Source organism: Haematobia irritans, chromosome 2, assembly GCF_050003625.1.
Source record: "Haematobia irritans isolate KBUSLIRL chromosome 2, ASM5000362v1, whole genome shotgun sequence".
NCBI classification, from domain to species: domain Eukaryota; kingdom Metazoa; phylum Arthropoda; class Insecta; order Diptera; family Muscidae; genus Haematobia; species Haematobia irritans.
In genome coordinates, this window is record NC_134398.1 from 190,208,450 (window position 1) to 190,230,430 (window position 21,981).

Here is a 21,981-nt window from a genome sequence, read left to right on the forward strand (position 1 = left end):
CAATAGAAAATTTTGTCAAAATTTTATTTTTATAGAAAATTTTGTCAAAATTTAACTTCTATAGAAAATTTTGTCCAAATTTAATTTTGATAGAAATTTTGTCACAATTTTATTTTTAAAGAAAAATTTATCAAAATGTTATTTCTGTGGAAAATTTTTTTCACAATTGAATTTCTATAAAAAATTGTGTCAAATTTTTATGTCTATTGAAAATTTTGTGACAATTTAATTTCAATAGAAAATTTTGTCAAAATTTAATTTCTAAAGAAATTTTTGTCAAAATTTAATTTCTATAGAATATTTTGTCAAAATTTTATTTCTATAGAATATTTTTACAAAATTTTATTTCTGTAGAAAATGTTTGTATTTCTATAGAAAATTTTGTCAAAATTTTATTTCGTTACAAAATGTATATTTATATAGAAAATTTTTGTAAAATTTTATTTCTATAGAAAATTTTGTCAAAATTTACTTTTTATACAAATTTTTGTTTAATTTCTAATGTCAATTTTGCAAAATTTTAGTTCTATAGAAAATCTTGTCAAAAGTTTAATTTTATAGAAAATTTTGTCAAAATTTTATTTCGCTAGAAAATTTTGTAAAAATTTTAGACCAAATGTGGCAACCATGCTCCCAACTTTACTATGTGCGCAATGAAAAAAAAAAAACAAAAATTGTTCACAAAACTGAAATGTTAAATATGACATACAAAGCTGTTTACAACACCAACAACAACACCAACTATACAACTATAAATAACTAAAGAGAAAAAGTATCATTAAGTTTATATTTCAAGTTGCAAAAATTTTCCTACTCCAACTCTTCGTTGTGAGCGATGATGATAACGCATAAGACTATCAGTCAAGAAAGTTTTTGTTACCCATTCACCAATGCCTTTGCGATATTCTATTCATGCGAACCGAAAAAGGATGAAATTCCAGCAGCTAACAAATCTGCTACAAGACATATTCACTCTTTACTTTCTGCGGAAGTTAAGGCTCTCAGAGTATACACGCTTGGGTAAATAACAATGCCAAGAAAGGAGCAACAATCCTATCCTGTTGTCGAGTTTGTTTTTGATGGATACATCCTCCCCCTCCCCAGTAAGGCAAAAGTAAATGCAGAACTTTTCAACTCAATGTATCAGAATGCTAGTGGTGACGGGGTATGGAATGGTGGTATGTGGGGGGAGCGAATTATTTGCTGGATAGGATACGTGAGAGTGGCAATTTCGCGTAACACGTACTATGACACCTTAGTTGTGTTCACGCAACGCATTGCAATTTTTAGATAAGGTCCTAGCTGAATTACACTCCATCCAGATGAAGTTTCTACCAACCAAAAATCATCACGTTTACAATGTCTTGTTAAACAAAATTGTGCTAAATTTATATGGAGCGGTAAGGAGTGAGAGATTTCTAATTTTTTTTGAAAATAAATGTTGGTGCCATGGAAAAGAAGATTGGAAAACCGAGGATAATTTTGTTTAATTTAAATTTTAATTAAAATTAAAATTTTAACTTCATTGAATATATTTTATCTATAATGTTCTATGTTCTAAAAAGTGTATGCGACACTGTTCCCGTCAATTTAATTGCACATTTCCCACTTTTATTAAGCGTTTTCACTTTTGTGCCACTTCACTTTTTTTGATGTGCCACTAAATGTCATACCTTTTAAATTTTTATGTCATCTTATTGCCATCTTTTGCCCGGATCCGTTTAAAACTACTAATGTGATCGGTACCTGAGTTCTATTGCACTCTGAGTTGCCAGGGAAATTTTTCGGTTTACCCTAAAAGGACAAAAAAAGATGCTTACTTTCCCCATACATTCCTAAAATATGTTCCCTACTATTTCGTTAAATTTACAAAACAAAAATTATTATTATCTTAACACATATGAAAATGCAAAGTATATTTCGTAAAAATATTTTGACAAATTTTTTTATAGAAATAAAATTTTGACAAAATTTTTTATAGAAAAAAATATTTGACAAAATTTTCTATAGAAAAAAAATTTTGACAAAATTTTCTATAAATTTTTTTTTGACAAAATGTTCTATAGAAAAAAAAATTGACAAAATTTTCTATAGAAATAAAATAGTGACAAAATTTTCTATAGGAATAACATTTTGACAAAATTTTCTATTGAAATAAAATTTTGACAAACTTTTCTATAAAAATAAAATGTTAATAAAATTTTCTTTACAAATAAAATTTTGACAAAATTTCCTAAAAAGATGACTATTAATTTCTATGAAAATAATATTTTGACAAAATTTTCTATAGAAATAAAATTTAAACAAAATTTTCGATAGAAATAAAATTTTGACAAATTTTTTATAGAAATACAATTTTGGCAAAATTTTCTATAGAAATTAAATTTTGACAAAATTTTCTATAGAAGTAAAATTTTGACGAAATTTTCTATAGAAATAAAATTTTTACAAAATTTTCTATAGACATACAATTTTGACAAAATTTTCTATAGAAATAAAATTTTTGCAACATTTTCTATAGATATAGACTTTTTACAAAGTTTTCTATAGAAATAAAATTTTGACAAAATTTTCTATAGAAATAAAATTTTCTATAGATATGAAATTTTGAAAAAAAAAAAAAATCTATAGAAATAAAATTTTGACAAAAATGTAGACAAAATTTTTTATAGAAATAAAATTTTTACAAAATTTTCTATAGAAATAAAATTTTGACAAAATTTTCTATAGAAATAAAATTTTGACAATATTTTCTATAGAAATAAAATTTTGACAAAATTTTCTATAGAAATAAAATTTTGACAAAATTTTCTATAGAAATAAAATTTTGACAAAATTTTCTATAAAAATAAAATTTTGATAAAATTTTCTATAGATATAAACTTTTTACAAAGTTTTCTATAGAAATAAAATTTTGATAAAATTTTCTATAGAAATAACATTTTGACAAAATTTTCTTAAAAATTAAATATTAATTTCTATAATTTCTATATTAATTTTTTGATGTGCCACTAAATGTCATACCTTTTAAATTTGTATGCGATCTTATTGCCATGTTTTACCCGGATCCGTTTAAAAGTATGAATGTGATCGGTGCCTGAGTCCTATTGGAATCAGAGTTGCCAGGGAAAATTCTCGGTTTCCCCTACAAGGACTAAAAAAGATGCCTACTTTCCCCATACATTCCTAAACAATGTTCCCTGCAATTTCGTTATATTTACAAAACAAAAATTATTATTATCTTAACACATATGAAAATGCAACGTATATTTCGTAAAAATATTTTACAAATTTTTTTATAGAATAGAAAAAAAATTGACAAAATTTTCTATAGAAATAAAATTTTGACAAAATTTTCTATAGAAATAAAATTTTGACAAAATTTTGTATAGAAATAAAATTTTGACAAAATTTTGTATAGAAATAAAATTTTGACAAAATTTTCTATAGAAATAAAATTTTGACAAAATTTTCTATAGAAATAAAATAGTGACAAAATTTTCTATAAAAATAAAATTTTGACAAAATTTTCTATAGAAATAAATTTTAACAAAATTTTCTATAGAAATAAAATTTTGTCAAAATTTTCTATAGAAATAAACTTTTTACAAAATTTTCTATAGAAATAAAATTATCTATAGATATGAAATTTTGAAAAAAAAAATCTATAGAAATACAATTTTGACAAAAATTTAGACAAAAATTTTTATAGAAATAAATTATTGATAAAATTTTCTATAAAAATAAATTTTTGATAAAATTTTCTATAGAAACAAAATTTTGACAAAATTTTCTATAAAAATAAAATTTTGACAAAATTTTCTATAGAAAGAAAATTTTGACAAAATTTTCTATAGAAATAAAATTGTGACAAAATTTTCTATAGAAATTAAATATTGTCAAAATTTTCTATAGAAATAAACTTTTTACAAAATTTTCTATAGAAATAAAATTTTGACAAAATTTTCTATAGAAATAAAATGTTCTATAGATATGAAATTTTGAAAAAAAATCTATTGAAATAAATTTTTGACAAAATTTTGATTGAAAAAAATTGTTGATAAAATGTTCTATAACAATAAAATTTTGACAAAATTTTCTATAGAAATAAAATTTTGACATATTTTCCTATAGAAATAAACTTTTGACAAAATTTTCTATAGAAATAAAATTTTGACAAAATCTGCCATAGAAATAAAATTTTGACAAAATTTTCTATACAAATAAAATGTAGACAAAATTTTCTATAGAAAAAAAATTGTGACAAAATTTTAAATATTGTCAAAATTATCTATAGAAGTAAACTTTTTACAAAATTTTCTATAAAAATAAAATTTTCTATAGATATGAAATTTTGAAAAAAAAATCTATTGAAATAACATTTTGACAAAATTTTTTATTGAAATAAATTGTTGATAAAAAGTTCTATAAAAATAAAATTTTGACAAAATTTTCTACAGCAATAAAACTTTGGCAAAATTCTCTATAGAAATAAAATTTTGACAAATTTTCCTATAGAAATAAACTTTTGACAAAATTTTCTATAGAAAAAAAAATTTGACAAAATTTTCTATAGAAATAAAATGTATACATTTTCTATAGAATTAAACTGTTTACAAAATTTTCTATAGAAATAAAATTTTGACAAAATTTTCTATAGAATTAAACTGTTGACAAAATTTTCTATAGAAATAAAATTTTGACAAAATTTTCTATAGAATTAAACTGTTGACAAAATTTTCTATAGAAATTGTGTTCTTGCTGAAAGAGAGTTCATAAGTTTCTCATATGAGTAAATTTTACTAAAATTGTGTCTGTCTAGAACACCATATAGTGCTTAAGACACATTAACAATTTTTAATTCCAATTTTTTCTTCCAAAATATAATTTTTTTTAAACAAAATAGAAAAATATTAATTTTAATAAATTTTCTTCAATTTGACAATAATTATTAACTTATTTGTAGCATACTAAAATATTTTAGTTAATATTTTCTAATGTAAACCTACATTTTCTTTCATGATGGGTTCACTTTTCGCTGTGTTATTTGGGGACTCTTAACCCGGTGTTTCTGTCGATTCATCATCGATACTGACGTAAAGTTTCCTTTTAAAGTGAACAAGGTTTCACGTGATTTGGAAAAAGGTTTCATTTGATTTGAAAATTTCTATATTTTTAATTCAATTTAATTTACCTCAATTAAATATAAATTTTCTACACATTGTCCTGGACATACTCATATTCGATCCCCTCTATGTTTTTCTTCGCCCGAAAAACATAGAGGGGTCAGTGTCACTAATACAAGGGGCGCCACCGCCAAACAGGATACAACTGAAAGAAGAGTAATAACAAAGTTTAGAGTTTTTACTACTGCAGTGTCTTATGAAATTTTAATTTGAAAACTTGTGCGAGATGAGAGCGGCAAACGTTAACACGTGTCAGATGTACCATGGAGCATTGGATAACAACAACGACGACAATCATGATGACGATGAGAGTGACGACGACGACGAAAATAACAACCACAACCCCAGTAGAGAATGGCAAGACTTTGCCAAAGCAGCACAAAATGTAACAATATCTGCAGGCAACTTGAGTTCTTTCCCCGGATGAAAAGTTAAAGGCGACATCCTTGTCATGAAACGAAACGAAAACAGCCAAAAATACATATTAAGTTAAAAATTTCATCAGGTGTTTTGTCCTTGGGGAAATAACCGAAAATGTTTCTCATAATCATTTTTATGGTTAATCTCTTTTAAATCTAAAAATGAAGAGGCAAAACGGTTGAGGACATGTGTAACACATACTTCCTCTAAGGGAATTGTCTTAGATGAAACATAAATCAACAACATATAAGACGTTTTTCGCAAGAAGTTTTCCTTTTATTACGTTTATCACATTCTGTTTTAGATTAATTATGCACGGTCACAGACTTTTGAATATTAGGGGTATTTATATGCTCCGTCATTGCTATGTTAGCATGTAACGAGCTGGTGATACGAGCTGCTACAAGTTACATTTGGGTTATACCACCATAGATTGGAAGGAGAGAGCTGGCTTAATAGGTCCCTTTAATTTGTTAAAAAAATTGCATTAACATGCAGCCATTAGATTTATTAGATTTTATTTTAATATTAATATTAATTTTAACATTATTATTTTTTTTAATTTTAATTTTAAGTTTAATTTTTTTTAATTTAATTTTAGTACTAATTATGATTCTAAAGTTAAGCACAATTTTAACATTAATTTTATTGTATTTATTTATTTATATGTTTACAATGATAATAAATTATGAAAATAAACAGGAAATATAGGTGCTAACAACATAGGTTTTTGACCTGTTAATTTTAATTTTGGTATTAATTTTAATATGAAGGTTTAGTATAGTTATAGTATTATTTGAAAAATTATTTTAAATCTTCCTTTTCATTTTTTAATTATAATTAATTTAAAGTTTTTGAAATTTTTAAAATTTTACTTTTAGTTTTAATGTTAATTTTAATTTTGATACTAATTTTTTTAGTTTTTAGTAATTTTGGTATTAATTTTAATATGAAGGTTTACTATAATTGTAGTATTATTTTAAATATTATTATTTTATACTTTACTTTTAATTTAATTTTTTTTAATTATATTTTGTTTATTTTCAAAACTAATTTTAAATTTGAGTGTTAATGAACATTTTTATTTTATCTGGGCTTTAGTTTTATTTTATTTGTGGCTCTCATTTGATTTGAATTTCATATTTAATGTTAATTTTAATTTTGGTACTAATTATAATTTTAAGGTGAAGTATAATTTTAATATTATTTTAATTTAAACTTTAGTTTTACCTTAATTTTAATTTATAATTATAATTTATGAAATTTAAATGAAATTCTTATTTTATTATACCCTCCACCATAGGATGGGGGGGTATATTAACTTTGTCATTCCGTTTGTAACACATCGAAATATTGCTCTAAGACCCCATAAAGTATATATATTCTGGGTCGTGGTGAAATTCTGAGTCGATCTGAGCATGTCCGTCCGTCCGTCTGTTGAAATCACGCTAACTTCCGAACGAAACAAGCTATCGACTTCAAACTTGGCACAAGTAGTTGTTATTGATGTAGGTCGGATGGTATTGCAAATGGGCCATATCGGTCCACTTTTACGTATAGCCCCCATATAAACGGACCCCCAAATTTGGCTTGCGAGGCCTCTAAGAGAAGCAAATTTCATCCGATCCGGCTGAAATTTGGTACATGGTGTTAGTATTTAGTCTCTAACAACCATGCAAAAATTGGTCCACACCGGTCCATAACTATATATAGCCCCCATATAAACCGATCCCCCGATTTGGCTTGCGAGGCCTCTAAGAGAAGCAAATTTCATCCGATCCGGCTGAAATTTGGTACATGGTGTTAGTATATGATCTCTAACAACCATGCAAAAATTGGTCCACATCGGTCCATAATTATATATAGCCCCCATATAAACCGATCACCAGATTTGACCTCCTGAGCCTCTTGGAAGACCAAAATTCATCTGATTCAGTTGAAATTTGGTACGTGATGTTAGTACATGATATTTAGCAACCATGCAAAAATTGGTCCACATCGGTCCATAATTATATATAGCTCCCATATAAACCGATCCCCCGATTTGGCTTGCGAGGCCTCTAAGAGAAGCAAATTTCATCCGATCCGGCTGAAATTTGGTACATGGTGTTAGTATATGGTCTCTAACAACCATGCAAAAATTGCTCCACATCGGTCCATAATTATATATAGCCCCCATATAAACCGATCACCAGATTTGACCTCCTGAGCCTCTTGGAAGACCAAAATTCATCTGATTCAGTTGAAATTTGGTACTTGGTATTAATATGTGGCCTCAAACACCCATGCAAACATTGGTCGAAATCGGTCCATAATTATATATAGCCCCCATATAAACCGACCAACAGATTTGACCTCCGGAGCCCCTTGGAAGAGCAAAATTCACCCGATTCGGTTGAAATTTGGTACGTGATGTTAGTACATGATATTTAACAACCATGCCAAAAGTGGTCCATATCAGTCCATAATCATATATAGCCCCCATATAAACCGATCCCGAGATTTGGTTTTGGAGCCACTTGGAGGAGCAGATTTCATCTGAGTCAGTTGAAATTTGGTACGTGATGTTAGTATATGGTATCCAACAACCATGCAGGAATTGGTTCATATCAGTCCATAATTATATATAGCCCCCATATAAACCGATCCCCAAATTTGACCTCCGGTGCCTTTTGGAGAAGCAAAATTCATCCGATCTGGTTGAATTTGGTACGTGGTCCATATCAGTCCATAATAATATATAGCCTCCATATAAACCGATCCCGAGATTTAGTTATGGAACCTCTTGGAGGAGCAAATTTCATCCGAGTCAGGTGAAATTTGGTACATTGTGCTTCAAATTAATTTAATTTATTTCGCTTTTTCATTAATTTTCTTTTCTTAACATATCTTTGGTATATGGTAAATGAGATTGACGCTAATTGAAATTGTTTTGAAAGCGTTTTTCTTTTTTTCCCATTTTACTATTATATCCTTCCATTCCATTCATATCATTTTGAAACCTTAAGTATTTGATTTTATTTTCGTTTCGCCTACTTTTCGTATTTTCATTTCATTTCTCTGCTTGTTTTATTGTTTGGGCTGGAAGTCTGTCACAGTGAATTGTCTTCAAATCAACACTTTAAGGTTTAATCAACTTTTTATTATGTTCTAGTATGGTTTACCCCCAGATACTGTCATTGCTCTGGCTCTGATGAGTGTATTGTCCTTGTGTATTGCTTGAGTATCAACACTAAAGTAGTATTTCGTAAATTTCCGTTTCCTGTTTGCCAATTTTCATAGTGTCTGTGTGTGTGTGAGGTATGCGCCACGACGTGACTACTTAACTGTGTGCAGTTCAATTGGAAAAGTGAAAACAATAACACAGCGACAGCTTCTTTACCATGAAGCACAGATTATTGTCGCACCTACAGTAGTGAAACATTTCAGCTGCTGGTGAACATAGCAACCCTGGTGAAATGGTACAGAATAATGTCTTCAATTCAATGCTTCTGCTTCGATAAAATTGTATCGAAATTGGCAATTTTCCTTTTCCTGTGGCATTTTCTTGCTTTGGCTTCCTCCCTCTCGCACGCTCTCTCTTCTTCTTTAAACACCCTCTTGATGTTGATGATATTGTTGTGCAATTTTTTCCTCTTTTGAAAACAATACCCTGATTAGTTGCCAAACTTAAGGATTCCTCTGTTGCCACTCATTCATTCTTTTCCCTATGCTGAAGTAGATTTTGTTTTAAATTGGCATTATCGCTTTTGACGCTTTGGCTTCTTTTGTTGTGAAAGTGTTTTCGATTATAGTCACGCCTTTTTAGTTTTGCTTTTCGCATCCTTTGTTCTTTGCTAAGAATGGCTGAAGTGCTGCATTGGCTGATATCTCCCAAAGTGAGAAGGCGTTGCCAGTGAACGTTTATTGTCAACTTAAAATAGCAAATTTAAGTTTGCCAATAAATAGAAAGTTTTTCGCAAAAAGGAAAATTTATACCTATCAATAAATCTCTCATATAAGGTAGTATCACTTGTGAGGGTCTTTAATGGGGAGTATGGAAAAGCATATTGAATGAAAATTTCTAAAAATATTGGGAAAAAAGAGTTCTGTTTTAAAGGTTAATGCGGAGAAAGAATCCTTTACAGAAAATCCTCTTTTATAGAAAATTTTGTCAAAATTTTATTTCTATAAAACATGTTGTCAAAATTTTTTTTCCAATGAAAATTTTGTCAAATTTTTACTTCAATAGAAAACGTTGTCAAATTTTTATTTCTATAGAACATTTTGTCAAAATTTTACTTCAATAGAAAATTTAGTCAACATTTTATTTCTATAAAACAGTTTATCAAGATTTTATGTCTATTGAATTTTTTTTATTTCTATAGAAAATTTGGAAACATTTTATTATTATAGAAAATTTTGTCAAAATTTTATTTCAATAAAAATTTTATTACTATAGAAAATCTTGCCGAAATTTTATTTTTATAGAAAATTTTTTCTATAAATTTTATTTCTACAGAAAATTTTGTTAAAATTTTATGCCAATTGAAAATTTTGTAAAAATTTTATTTCTATAGAAAATTTTGATAAAATTTTATTTTTATGGAAAATTTTATTCAAAATTTGTTTCTATAGAAAATTTTATTTCTATAGGGAACTTTAGCAATATTTTTTCTATAGAGAACTTTGTAAAAATTTTATTTCTATAGAGAATTTTGTGAAAAATTGTATTTCTACAAAAAATTTTGTCAAATTGTATTTCTATAAATTGTATTTCTGTCAAAATTTTATTTCTATAGAAAATGTTTTCAAAATTTTATTTCTTTAGGAAACTTTGCCAAAATTTTATTTCTATGATACATTTTTTTCAAAATTTTATTTCTATAGAAAATTTGTCCTAAAATTTTATATCTGTAGAAAATTTTGTCAAAATTTTATTTCTATAGAAAATGTTGTAAACATTTTATTTCGTTGGTTTAAAATTTTATATTAATAGAAAATTTTGTCAAATTTTCATTTCTATAGATAATGTTGTCAAATTGTATATCTACAGAAAATATTGTCAGAATTTTATATCTATAGAAAATTTTGTCAAAATGTTATTTCTATAGAAAATTTTATCAAAATTTTATTTATATAGAAAATTCTATCAAAATTTTATTTCTATAGAAAATGTTGTGAAAATAAAAATTGTTTTCAAAATTTTATTTGTATAGCAAATTTTGTCAAAATTTTATTTCTATAGAAAATTTTGTCAAAATTGTATTTCTATATAAAATTTTGTCAAAATTTTATTTCTATAGAAAATTTTATCAAAATTTTATTTCTATAGAAAATTTTATTAACATTTTATTTCTATAGAAAATTTTGTCAAAATTTTATTTCGATAGAAAATTTTATCAAAATTTTATTTCTATAGAAAATGTTGTCAAAATAGAAAATTTTTTCAAAATTTTATTCGTATAGAAAATTTTGTCAAAATTTTATTTCTATAGAAAATTTTATCAACATTTTATTTCTATAGAAAATTTTGTCAAAATTTTATCACAATTTTATTACTATAGAAAATTTCATCACAATTTTATTACTATAGAAAATCTTGCCGTAATTTAGTTTTATAGAAAATTTTTTAAAAATTTATTTCTACAGAATTTTTTTTTTTAAATTCTATGTCTATTGAAAATGTTGTCAAAATTTTATTTCTATAGAAAATTTGTCAAAATTTTACTTCTATAGAAAATTTGACAAAATTTTATTTCTATAAATTGTATTTCTGTCAAAATTTTATTTCTGTAGAAAGTGTTTTCAAAATTTTATATCTTTAGGAAAATTTGCCAAAATTTTGTTTCTATTATAAATTTTTTCAAAATTAGATTTCTATAGAAAATTTTTCCTAAAAGTTTATATTTATAGAAAATTGTGTTAACATTTTATTTCTATAGATAATGTACAACATTTACACATTTTATTCTATGGAAAATTGTATCAATATTTTCTTTCTATAGAAACTTTTGTCAAAATTTTATTTCTATAAAAAAAATTGTCAGATTTTTATTTCTATAGAAAATTTTATCAACCTTTTATTCTATAGATTTTTTTAGATCTTATTGCTATAGAAAATTTGTTAAAAGTTTTATATCAATAGAAAATTTTGTCAAATTTTCATTTCTATAGATAATGTTGTCAAATTTTATATCTACAGAAAATATTGTCAGAATTTTATATGTATAGAAAAATCTTGTCAAAATTTTATTTCTATAGAAAATTTTATCAAAATTTTATTTCTATAGAAAATTTTATCAAAATTTTATTTCTATAGAAAATGTTATCAAAATAGAACATTTTTTCAAAATTTTATTTGTATAGAAAATTTTGTCAAAATTTTATTTCTATAGAAAATTTTGTCAAAATTTTATTTCTATAGAAAATGTTATTGTTGTTTTTTTTTTTTTTTTATCTCAGCTTAAAGCCATGCAGTGACTAAACTACAAGTGTAGCTTAACCAACAGAACCTCCCTTTTTCGGGAGGTTCAAGTGTAGTTCACGTTGGGTTGAGTGAATTACCCGAATTTATTCTGATAATTGGTTGATAGTTTTGCTGCAAGTAGAGGATGCTGATGAGGAATGTGGTAATTCCGAAACAGCTGTACATCCAACCATCTTGCAGTCTATAGGGCTTTGCCCAAATAAATTTGACAAGCATACTTTTCCTCTGTTGGTTAAGCTACACTTGTAGTTTAGTCAATGCATGGCTTTAAGCTGAGATAAAAAAAAAAAAACAACAATAACGATTGAAGAGAAGCCAACAATAACAAACAAAATGTTATCAACATTTTATTTCTATAGTAAATTTTTTCAAAATTTTATTTGTATAGAAAATTTTGTCAAAATTTCATTTCTATAGAAAATTTTGTCAAAATTTTATTTCTATAGAAAATTTTATCAACATTTTATTTCTATAGTAAATTTTGTCAAAATTTTATTTCTATAGAAAATTTTATCAAAATTTTATTTCTATAGAAAATGTTATCAAAATAGAACATTTTTTCAAAATTTTATTTATGTAGATAATTTTATCAACATTTTATTTCTATAGAAAATTTTGTCAAAATTTTATTTCTATAGAAAATTTTGCCAACATTTTGTTTCTTTAGAAAATTTTGCCGACATTTTGTTTCTATAGAAACAATTTTTTATAGAAAATTTTGCCAAAATTTTATTTCTATAGAAAATTTTATCAACATTTTAATTATGTCCAAATTTTATTTCTATAGAAAATGTTTCCTAATTCCTAATTTAATTCTATGGAAATTTAGAAAAATTCAAAAATATTATTTCACCATTTCTCCTTAGATGTGCGTCGTGGCAGCGAAAAGGACGTTAATTTATAGTCACCCACAAAAAATCAAAGTATCGATGAAAATCCTCAAAATTTCAAATGTTTATATGAAAAAGTTATTTTGGCCATAACTTCTTATATATGCATCCTATAGCGAAAAAGACGTTAATTCACGACCACCTCAAAAAATCAAAGTTTCGATGAAAATCCTTGAAAAATTGAAATTATTATTTGAAAAACTAATTTTGGCCATATGTCTTTAAATATGCGTCCTTAAGCGAAAAAGGGCATTAATTCGTGACCACCCGCAAAAAATCAAAATGTCTATGGAAATCCTGGAAAATTGAAATTTTTGATATGAAAATTTTTTTTTTGCCATATCTCCTTGAATATGCGTCCTACAGAAATTTTTATATGAAAAACTTATTTTGGTCATATCTCCTTAAATATGCGTCCTAGAGCGAAAAGGACGTTAATTCATGACTACCCCTCAAAAAACAAAATTTTGATGAAAATTCTCAAAAAACTTAAATTTTTATATGAAAAACTTATTTTGGCCATATCTGCGTCCTATAGCGAAAAAGACGTTAATTCACGACCACCTCAAACAAATCTAAATTTCGATGAAAATCCTTGAAAAATTGAAATTATTATATGAAAAACTTATTTTGGCCATATGTCTTTAAATATGCGTCCTTGAGCGATTGGGCATTAATTCGTGACCCCAAAAACCACAAAAAATCAAAATGTCGATGGAAATCCTGGAAAATTAAAATTTGTATATAATTATTTTCCTATTATTACTGACTCCTATTATGACAAACGCCACTGCCTATCTCCTTCTTAGCTTTTTCATTATATTTGTTTTCTACAAATTTCTTCCAAATCACCATCTCGACTAAATCTATAGTGGACACAATAGTAAAAATATGCGCTCTGCATCAGCAACATCCTGTTAAGGTACTTGATGGAAACTTTTGGTGGCAATTGAAGTAGCAGAAGAAAAGAAAAACTTTATACCATTGTTAGTTTTTATTGAAAATCCATTAGTAATAAAATTCCATTTCAAAGTATTGGAAATTTCGCTACTCAAAAACTATAAACCAAAGGGAAATAAACAAAAACTTTTTTTTTTTAAATTTTATTCAAAAATTCAGGATTTTCTACCAAGAAAACAAAAATGAAAGTTAATTTTATTTTTCCTTTTGTTTATCGTTACAGGTAAAGATGAAAAATCCTTTGCCATGTACATTGATCGTCAACGGTCATGGTTCCAGCATAATTCAGTGCATGAACGGCGTGTGGAAGGTGGCATCAGCACTGGCAGTACCATTGGCGTTCTACTCAATTTGGAAAGGCACACATTGAGCTTTTTGGTAAATGGCATGCCCCAAGGCTCCATTGCCTTTCGGGATTTATATGGGGTTTTCTACCCAGCCGTGAGTATTAATCGTGGTGTTACTTTAACACTGCACACGGCTTTGGATGCACCGCAAATGGATTATTTTTAAAATGGAAAACCGAAATCTGAGAAAATTGGAAAATTAAATCAAATTGAGTGAATTGCGGAAAAATGAAAAATAAAATTGAATCGCAGAGTTGTGTTTGTATATACCGAAATTAAATATAAGGTTTGTAAATTATATATGGTTTTTTATATATAAAATTGTGACAATGAAAAACGAAAAAAAAACTTGCATAAATATAAATAAATGTTTATTAATTAATTTTTAATATAATTATAGTTGCAGTAGTTACATATCTAAATTATATTTATAAGATTCTTACTTACACATGTCTATTGAAGTCTATATGTATATTAGAAATATCTTAAAAAAAATAATTGTAATAGTGTGTATGTCTTGAAGATTGACAAAAAATAATGGTGAATTGAAAAATTACTATATATGAAAAATTCATAAAATGATGAAACAAAAAAAAAAAAAGCAAACCAACTAGAACCGAAAATCAAAGTTTAGCATAAATTTAGTTTTAAAACTGGAAAACAAACATCAATAACAAGAGCGAGTTAGACGTTATAAACGTTACTTTCTTTAAGATATACTAGAAAATATAATAATGAGGGTGTCCAAAATTTGTGGAAAAATTAATACAATTTTTTTTTAAGAAAATGTCAAAAATGAAAAATGTAAAAGAATTAAACGGCAAAAATTTCAATCATAGCTACTCTCTGCAATAGATCCCATATAGAAAATATACTGAAAACATTACATTAAAATATTTCTTGGGAGGCCTAGTGTTCAAAAATCTTCATGCTTAAGAACAAATCACAAAATGGTGCCACTTTTTGTGCCACTCTTTATTGGAATGATAATTTTTGTGCCACTTCTTAGAAATTCTCTACGATGTACCAAAATTTGTGGAGAAATTAATATACATTTTTTAGGATAAATTAAAAAAAAAATTAAACTGCCAAAATTTTAACCTTCTCAAGTAATAGATCACATTTAAAAGAAAATCGAAAGGCATGAAATTTAAATACTACTGTGAACTACAAATCTTCATTCTTAAGACATTTTATTCAGTGTATATCTTAGTATAAAAGGGTGCCCCATTTTTGTGCCACTTTTATTGTGAATGGCACCTTTTTTGCAACTTTTAAGGAAGTCTCAAGAATTTAATGAAATTTATCGAGAAATTAATACGCAGTGAGGTTAGCTTTATAGATAACCTCAGCAATAGATTCCAGAGCAGAAAAAAGAAACTTTTGAAGAAAATACATTCAAATACTGCTTGGTCAATCGTTAAAACATATTCCTGCTTAAGACATCACACCACAAAAAGGTGATACTGTTTGTGCCACTTTTTATTGTGAATGCCACTTTTTGTGCCACTTTTTGGAAATTCTCAAGAATTTAACGAAATTTATCGAGAAATTAAGAAACATTTAATTTTAAGAAAAATTAAACAGAATCTAGACAAGAAATAAACGAATTTCAAGTCATCGATAGCCTCAACCATATAGATCCCATAGAAAATAAATTCTGAAGACATAAAATTCAAATATTGCTTGGAAAGTTAACTGTTCAAAAAAAAATCTTCATGTCAAAGTCTTTTTTTCTGTGTATATCTTATCACAAAAAGATGTCCGTTTTTTTTTTAAATTTTTAAATATGTGCCTCGTTTTATTGTGAATGACACTTTTTGTGGCACTTTTTAAAAATTCTTAACCTTAGGCAAAAGATTGTATTTAATTTCATACACATTTATTTTTGACAAACAGAAAAATCTAGATGAAAATTAAACGGCCAAAATTTAAACCAGCTCAAACTACATTGATGAGAATTTCAAAAAGATGGCACAAAAAGTGTCATTCACAATAAAAAGTGACATATACAGTTTCACCCATTTCTGATATGATGTAAATTGAATAAAAACAATTCTAATGCATTAGATAGTCTCAACCATAGATGACATACAAAAAAAATTCTGAGGCAATTTGGAAAGGCACAGTATTGCTACTTTGGACGTCAAATGCCAAACAAATCTTAATACATTAGAATTGTTTTTATTCAATTTAGATCATATCAGAAATGAGTGAAACTGTATGTGTCACTTTTTATTGTGAATGACACTTTTTGTGCCATCTTTTTGAAATTCTCATCGATGTACCGAAGTTTGTGGTGAAATAAATAAAATTTTTTTTTCAAAAAAAATTAAAAAAATCTAGAGGAGAATTTAACGGCCAACAATGCAACAGACTCAAGTCATAAACGGTCTCAAACGTAGATACCACACAAAAAAATTTTATGACAATACATTGAAATAATACTTGAGACGTCAAGTGTTAAAAAATATTCTTGTCTAAGAATTTTGTTTTTCAGTTTATAAAAATCAAAAACAGGTTATGTCATTATTAAAAAAAATTCCCATATTCTATTGTGAATGACACTTTTCGTGCAACTTTTAAGAAAATCTCACCAATGTATCGAAACTTATTTTTAGACAAATTTAAAAACTAAAATCTAAACGGAAATAAACGGCCAAAATTTCAACCCATATCAAAATACTGTCCCATAGTCTATTGTGAATGACACTTTTTGTGCAACTTTTAAGAAAATCTCACCAATGTATCGAAATTTATTTTTAGACAAATTTAAAAATAAAAAAATTTAGACGAGAACCAAAACGACCAAAATTTCAACCCATATCAAAATAATGTCCCATAGTCTATTGTGAATGACAACTTTTAAGAAAATCTCACCAATGTATCGAAACTTATTTTTAGACAAATTAAAAAAAAACGAAAACCCGTATCAAAATACTGTCCCATAGTCTATTGTGAATGACACTTTTCGTGCAACTTTTAAGAAAATCTCACCAATGTATCGAAATTTAGTTTTAGACAAATTTAAAAAACAAAAATCTAAACGAGAATTAAACGGCCAAAATTTCAACCCATATCAAAATACTGTCCCATAGTCTATTGTGAATGACACGATTTGTGCAACTTTTAAGAAAATCTCACCAATGTATCGAAATTTATTTTTAGACAAATTTAAAAATAAAAAATTTAGACGAGAATTAAACGTCCAAAATTTCTACCCATATCAAAATACTGTCCCATAGTCTATTGTGGATGACACTTTTTGTGCAACTTTTAAGAAAATTTCAACAGTGTACCGAAACCTAGGGAACAATTAGTTAAAATTTTTTAAGACAAATTTAAAAATCGAGACGAGAATTAAATTGCCAAAATTTCAACTGACTCAAGTCATTTAGATAGCCACAATTGTGAATGGCACTTTTTGAGCAACTTTTAAGAAAATCTCACCAATGTATCGAAATTTATTTTTAGACAAATTTAAAAATAAAAAATTTAGACGAGAATTAAACGGCCAAATTTCCAACCCATATCAAAATACTGTTCCATAGTCTATTGTGAATGACACTTTTTGTGCAACTTTTAAGGAAATCTCAACAGTGTACCGAAACATAGGAAGAAATTCATATTGTTTTTAATTAATATCTTTTTACGACAAATTTAAAAAACAAAAATCTAAACGAAAATTAAACGGCCAAAATTTCTACCCATATCAAAATACTGTCCCATAGTCTATTGTGGATGACACTTTTTGTGCAACTTTTAAGAAAGTTTCAACAGTTTACCGAATCTTAGGGAATAATGCATATTATTTTTAATTAAAATTTTTTAAGACAAATTTAAAAATCGAGACGAGAATTAAATGTCCAAAATTTCAACTGACTCAAGTCATTTAGATTTAGACCAAACATTTTCTGAAGACAAGATACTCAAGTACTGCTTGACCAATTGTTAAAAAATATCCAGGCTTACAATATTGTTCTTTTTCAGTACATTTCATATCAAAACAGAAGTCGCCTTTGGAACACAAAAAAATATCCAAAAGTGAATGACACTTTTGTGGCACCTTTTAAAAATGCCAAGGTTATACCGAAATTTGTGGCTAAATTCATACACATTAAAAAAATTAAAAAAAAAGAAAAATCTTGACGTGAGTTAAATGGCCAAAATTTGAGCCGGCTCGAACCTAGATTTCGGAAAAAAATATTTCCTGAAAGCATTAGATTTAATGGCAAATTTGGACCCTCCAAATAATCAAGTACTTCTTTGGACGTCAAGTTTTAAAAAACTCTTTACACTTAAAACAATGTATCAGTGTACATCACATCAAAACATCGTGAACTATTTGTGCCACTTTGTATTGTTCATTACACTTTTTGTGACTTTTTAAAAAATGTGCAATTTTTTTATTGTGAATGACACTTTTTGTGCCACTTTTTAAGAAATTGTCAGTGGTAATGAAATTTATTGAAATTCAGACTGCTATTTAGGTCTCTATTGAAAGGTAGTTAAGATTCAACTAGACCGAATTTTTTGCCGCTTATATTGACAAAGCTTAAGATTAATAATATTACCAGAAAGTAAAAACTCCTGGAAATTGACTAAATTATTTTCTCTTGAATATTTTTAAAATTTTTTGTTTTTGTTTTTTTTTTTTATTATTGTCATTTGCCATGTTTATATTTCATTATATTATGACACATTTTCCTTTTTGCCGCAAAACTAAAACCAATTGTGTTAATTTTTCCACATCATTGACACCTGTCCAATAGTCACTAATTTTAATTATAAATGTGTAATTGCTTAATAGAGAAAATGAACGCTTGAATTTATATTTAAACACAAAAAAAAAATCCCACAAACACAAATTGTATAAAAGTAAAAATAAACAACAAGACACAATGAAACACACAAAGCACTTAAGCCAAAAAAAAACATCCATTTCAATAATTACTGATATATTATAAATATAAAGAAAAAAAAAACACATATTTAAATAACAAAAAACAAAAACACCAAATAATTACTAGATACAAAGCAATGTAAATAAAATTACTTAAAACAAATAATGCAAAAAAAGAGAATTCATTAAAGGCATTTCATATTAGAAAAAAAAGAACAAAAAAAAAAAAATACAAAAAATTAAGTTAAAGCGTATCATAATGCATTTAAAAAAATAAAAAAACACGTTGCATTAAATACCTGTAAACAAAATTAAATCAAATGCTTAAAATCAAAGGCATGGCATAACAATGAATTGCAATGTATATTAAAGAAAGTATATATTAAAGAGGAAGAAAAAAATCAATTTTATTTTTCAAAAAAAATCAACTTAAATCTTGATGTGTTTTTTTTCAAATACTAAAATTTTTAAATTTATCAGAATATTTGCTGTTAGACCAAAAAAAAAATTAAATAAAACGAAAGCGTAATGCAAAACAACAAAGTTCACTTTTAAATGCTTGTCTAAAATTTTTAAAATTAAAAACAAAAAATATTTTTTCCAATAAACCAAAAAATTTGAAAAATTCACTAATACATACATTTATATTTACACAGATTTTTTTTTTTAAGAAAAAATCTTTTTAAAATTATTTCTATAATTTTCCATATTTATGATATATTCATAGTAATTTTCTAAAAATAATTTAATCTAGCACTTTGAAAATATTTTTTTATGATTATTTACAAAAATCCCAAAGCAAAACAAACAAACCTACTTTATTGATAGATTATTTAATATTTTATATCGACAAATTAATTTTACTGTGTATATATTAAAAATATAAGCTTTTATCAATGGATTACAATAGAGGATGAATAAAATATAAATTAACCCTATAATGGTAATATTCAAAACCCTAAAGCGGAGTCTTTATTTTTTAGAATACTTTGTTAGATATGTCCTCAGCAGTACTGAGAGGAGAAAACATGGCCATTGCTCTAAAGTTTCTCTTTTACGAATGAATCAGTGTATGAGTGATTTCTCTCATTTCTCTGTTACTAAAAATTTTTGGGGTGTGTGTAAGTGAGTAGTCAGCATGTATATTTTGGAAGGGGGATTTGAAAAAATGTTTTGAGATTTTTTTTGTCGCCACTACCCAGCAAAAAAAAGCTTAGGCAAAAAAAATAGTGAAAATGCTCTTTCTGGATTGGGAAGTGGTGCACAATTGGCGCAAAAGCGATGAATTTAACATGGGCTTGTCATAGGACGGAAGTTTATCATTTGAACAGTCGTTGTACTGAATTTCTGGCCAGACCAAATTTGACTTTGAGCGCTTAGTGATCGAAAGCTTATCGCCTATCCTAGGGTTAAGGTGTGATCCGAATTCAGTGTTTTGGATGAAAATTAAAAAAAAATATATATAAAAATTATTATATTTTGCCTAATAATACATATTAAAAGGTTTTATGATATGGTAATGCATTCTAACCACGGTTGCCACTCGAGCCTTATGCCCATGTTCGCAAATACACTTCCAGGTGTATACGAATCAATTCCACGATTTTGGTGTTCTACAATCCACTTTCACCGGAATTTTCGTGAAATCAATTCACTTGCAAAAGTCTTGGTGAAAATCGCATTATGTCCAAGATGGATTTATTTCCGGTTAAAAACAAGTACTCGCGTAAAAAATTTTAAATGTTTTACATTTAACACATGAGTTTTATTAAAAATGTGTTTAAATTTTTAATGCAAAAATTAAAAAAATAAGTTAATTGATTCTACTTATTTTGATTTCCGCCCAAGTGACTTTTTGGGTGATTTGTGCTGGTTACAGAAAAGTTAAAAAATAACGTGGAATTAAGAACAACAAATTTTTACGTTCGTGGATTTGACATGAATTGTGGAAGTGGAATTGAAGTGGATATCTGAACATGGGTATTAATTAATCTAGCAACATTTGAAGAAAATTTTAACAAAAAAAAAAACTACTAAACAAAAAAATCGTATTTCTGCTAAATTTTATTTCTATAGAGAATTTGGTCAAAATTGTAATCTATAGAAAATTTTGTGTTTAAAACCATGCATGCGTTGACTAAATTGCAAGAGTAACTTAAACTAATAGAGGATAAGCATTTCTATAGAAAATTTTGTCAAAATTTTATTTCTATAGAAAATTTTGTCAAAATTTTATTTCTGTATAAAAATTTGTCAAAATTTTATTTCTATAGAAAATTTTGTCAAAATTTTATTTCTATAAAAAATTTTATCAAAATTTAATTTCTATAGAAAATGTTGTCAAAATTTTATTTCTATAGAAAATTTTCTAAAAATTTAATTTCTATAGAAAATTTAGTCAAAATTTTATTTCTATAGAAAATTTTGTCAAAATTGTATTTCTATAGAAAATTTTGTCAAAATTGTATTTCTATACAATTTTTTGTCAAACTTTTATTTCTATAGAAAATTTTCTAAAAATTTTATTTCTATAGAAAATTTTGTCAAAATTTTATTTCTATAGAACATTGTGTAAAAATTATATTTCTACACACAAACAATTTTCACGAAAGTTTTTTCAATTAAAACCTTAATTGAGTTATAATAATTGATAATTTTTATAACTCAATTAAGGTTTTAATTGGAAAAACTTTCGTGAAAATTTAATTAATCCAAAAAAAATTTTAATTGAAACAAAAATCAATCACAAAAATTAATAGTATCAATTAATTTTTTAATTGACTTTCAATTATTATTTTTAATCAAT

The 21,981-nt window shown here is 26.0% G+C and overlaps 1 protein-coding gene across 2 annotated transcripts in view; it reads left to right on the plus strand.

Moving 5' to 3' along the window:
* Trim9 (E3 ubiquitin-protein ligase Trim9) overlaps positions 1-21,176 on the plus strand; it is a 751,598-nt gene extending 730,422 nt beyond the window's left edge. For both annotated transcript variants that reach the window (XM_075297069.1, XM_075297070.1), the window contains one exon: positions 14,149-21,176. In XM_075297069.1, the coding sequence (XP_075153184.1) occupies positions 14,149-14,438 (290 nt within the window). In that variant the 3' untranslated portion in view covers positions 14,439-21,176. The remainder of the gene's footprint in view (positions 1-14,148) is intronic.
* Positions 21,177-21,981: the final 805 nt, after the last annotated feature.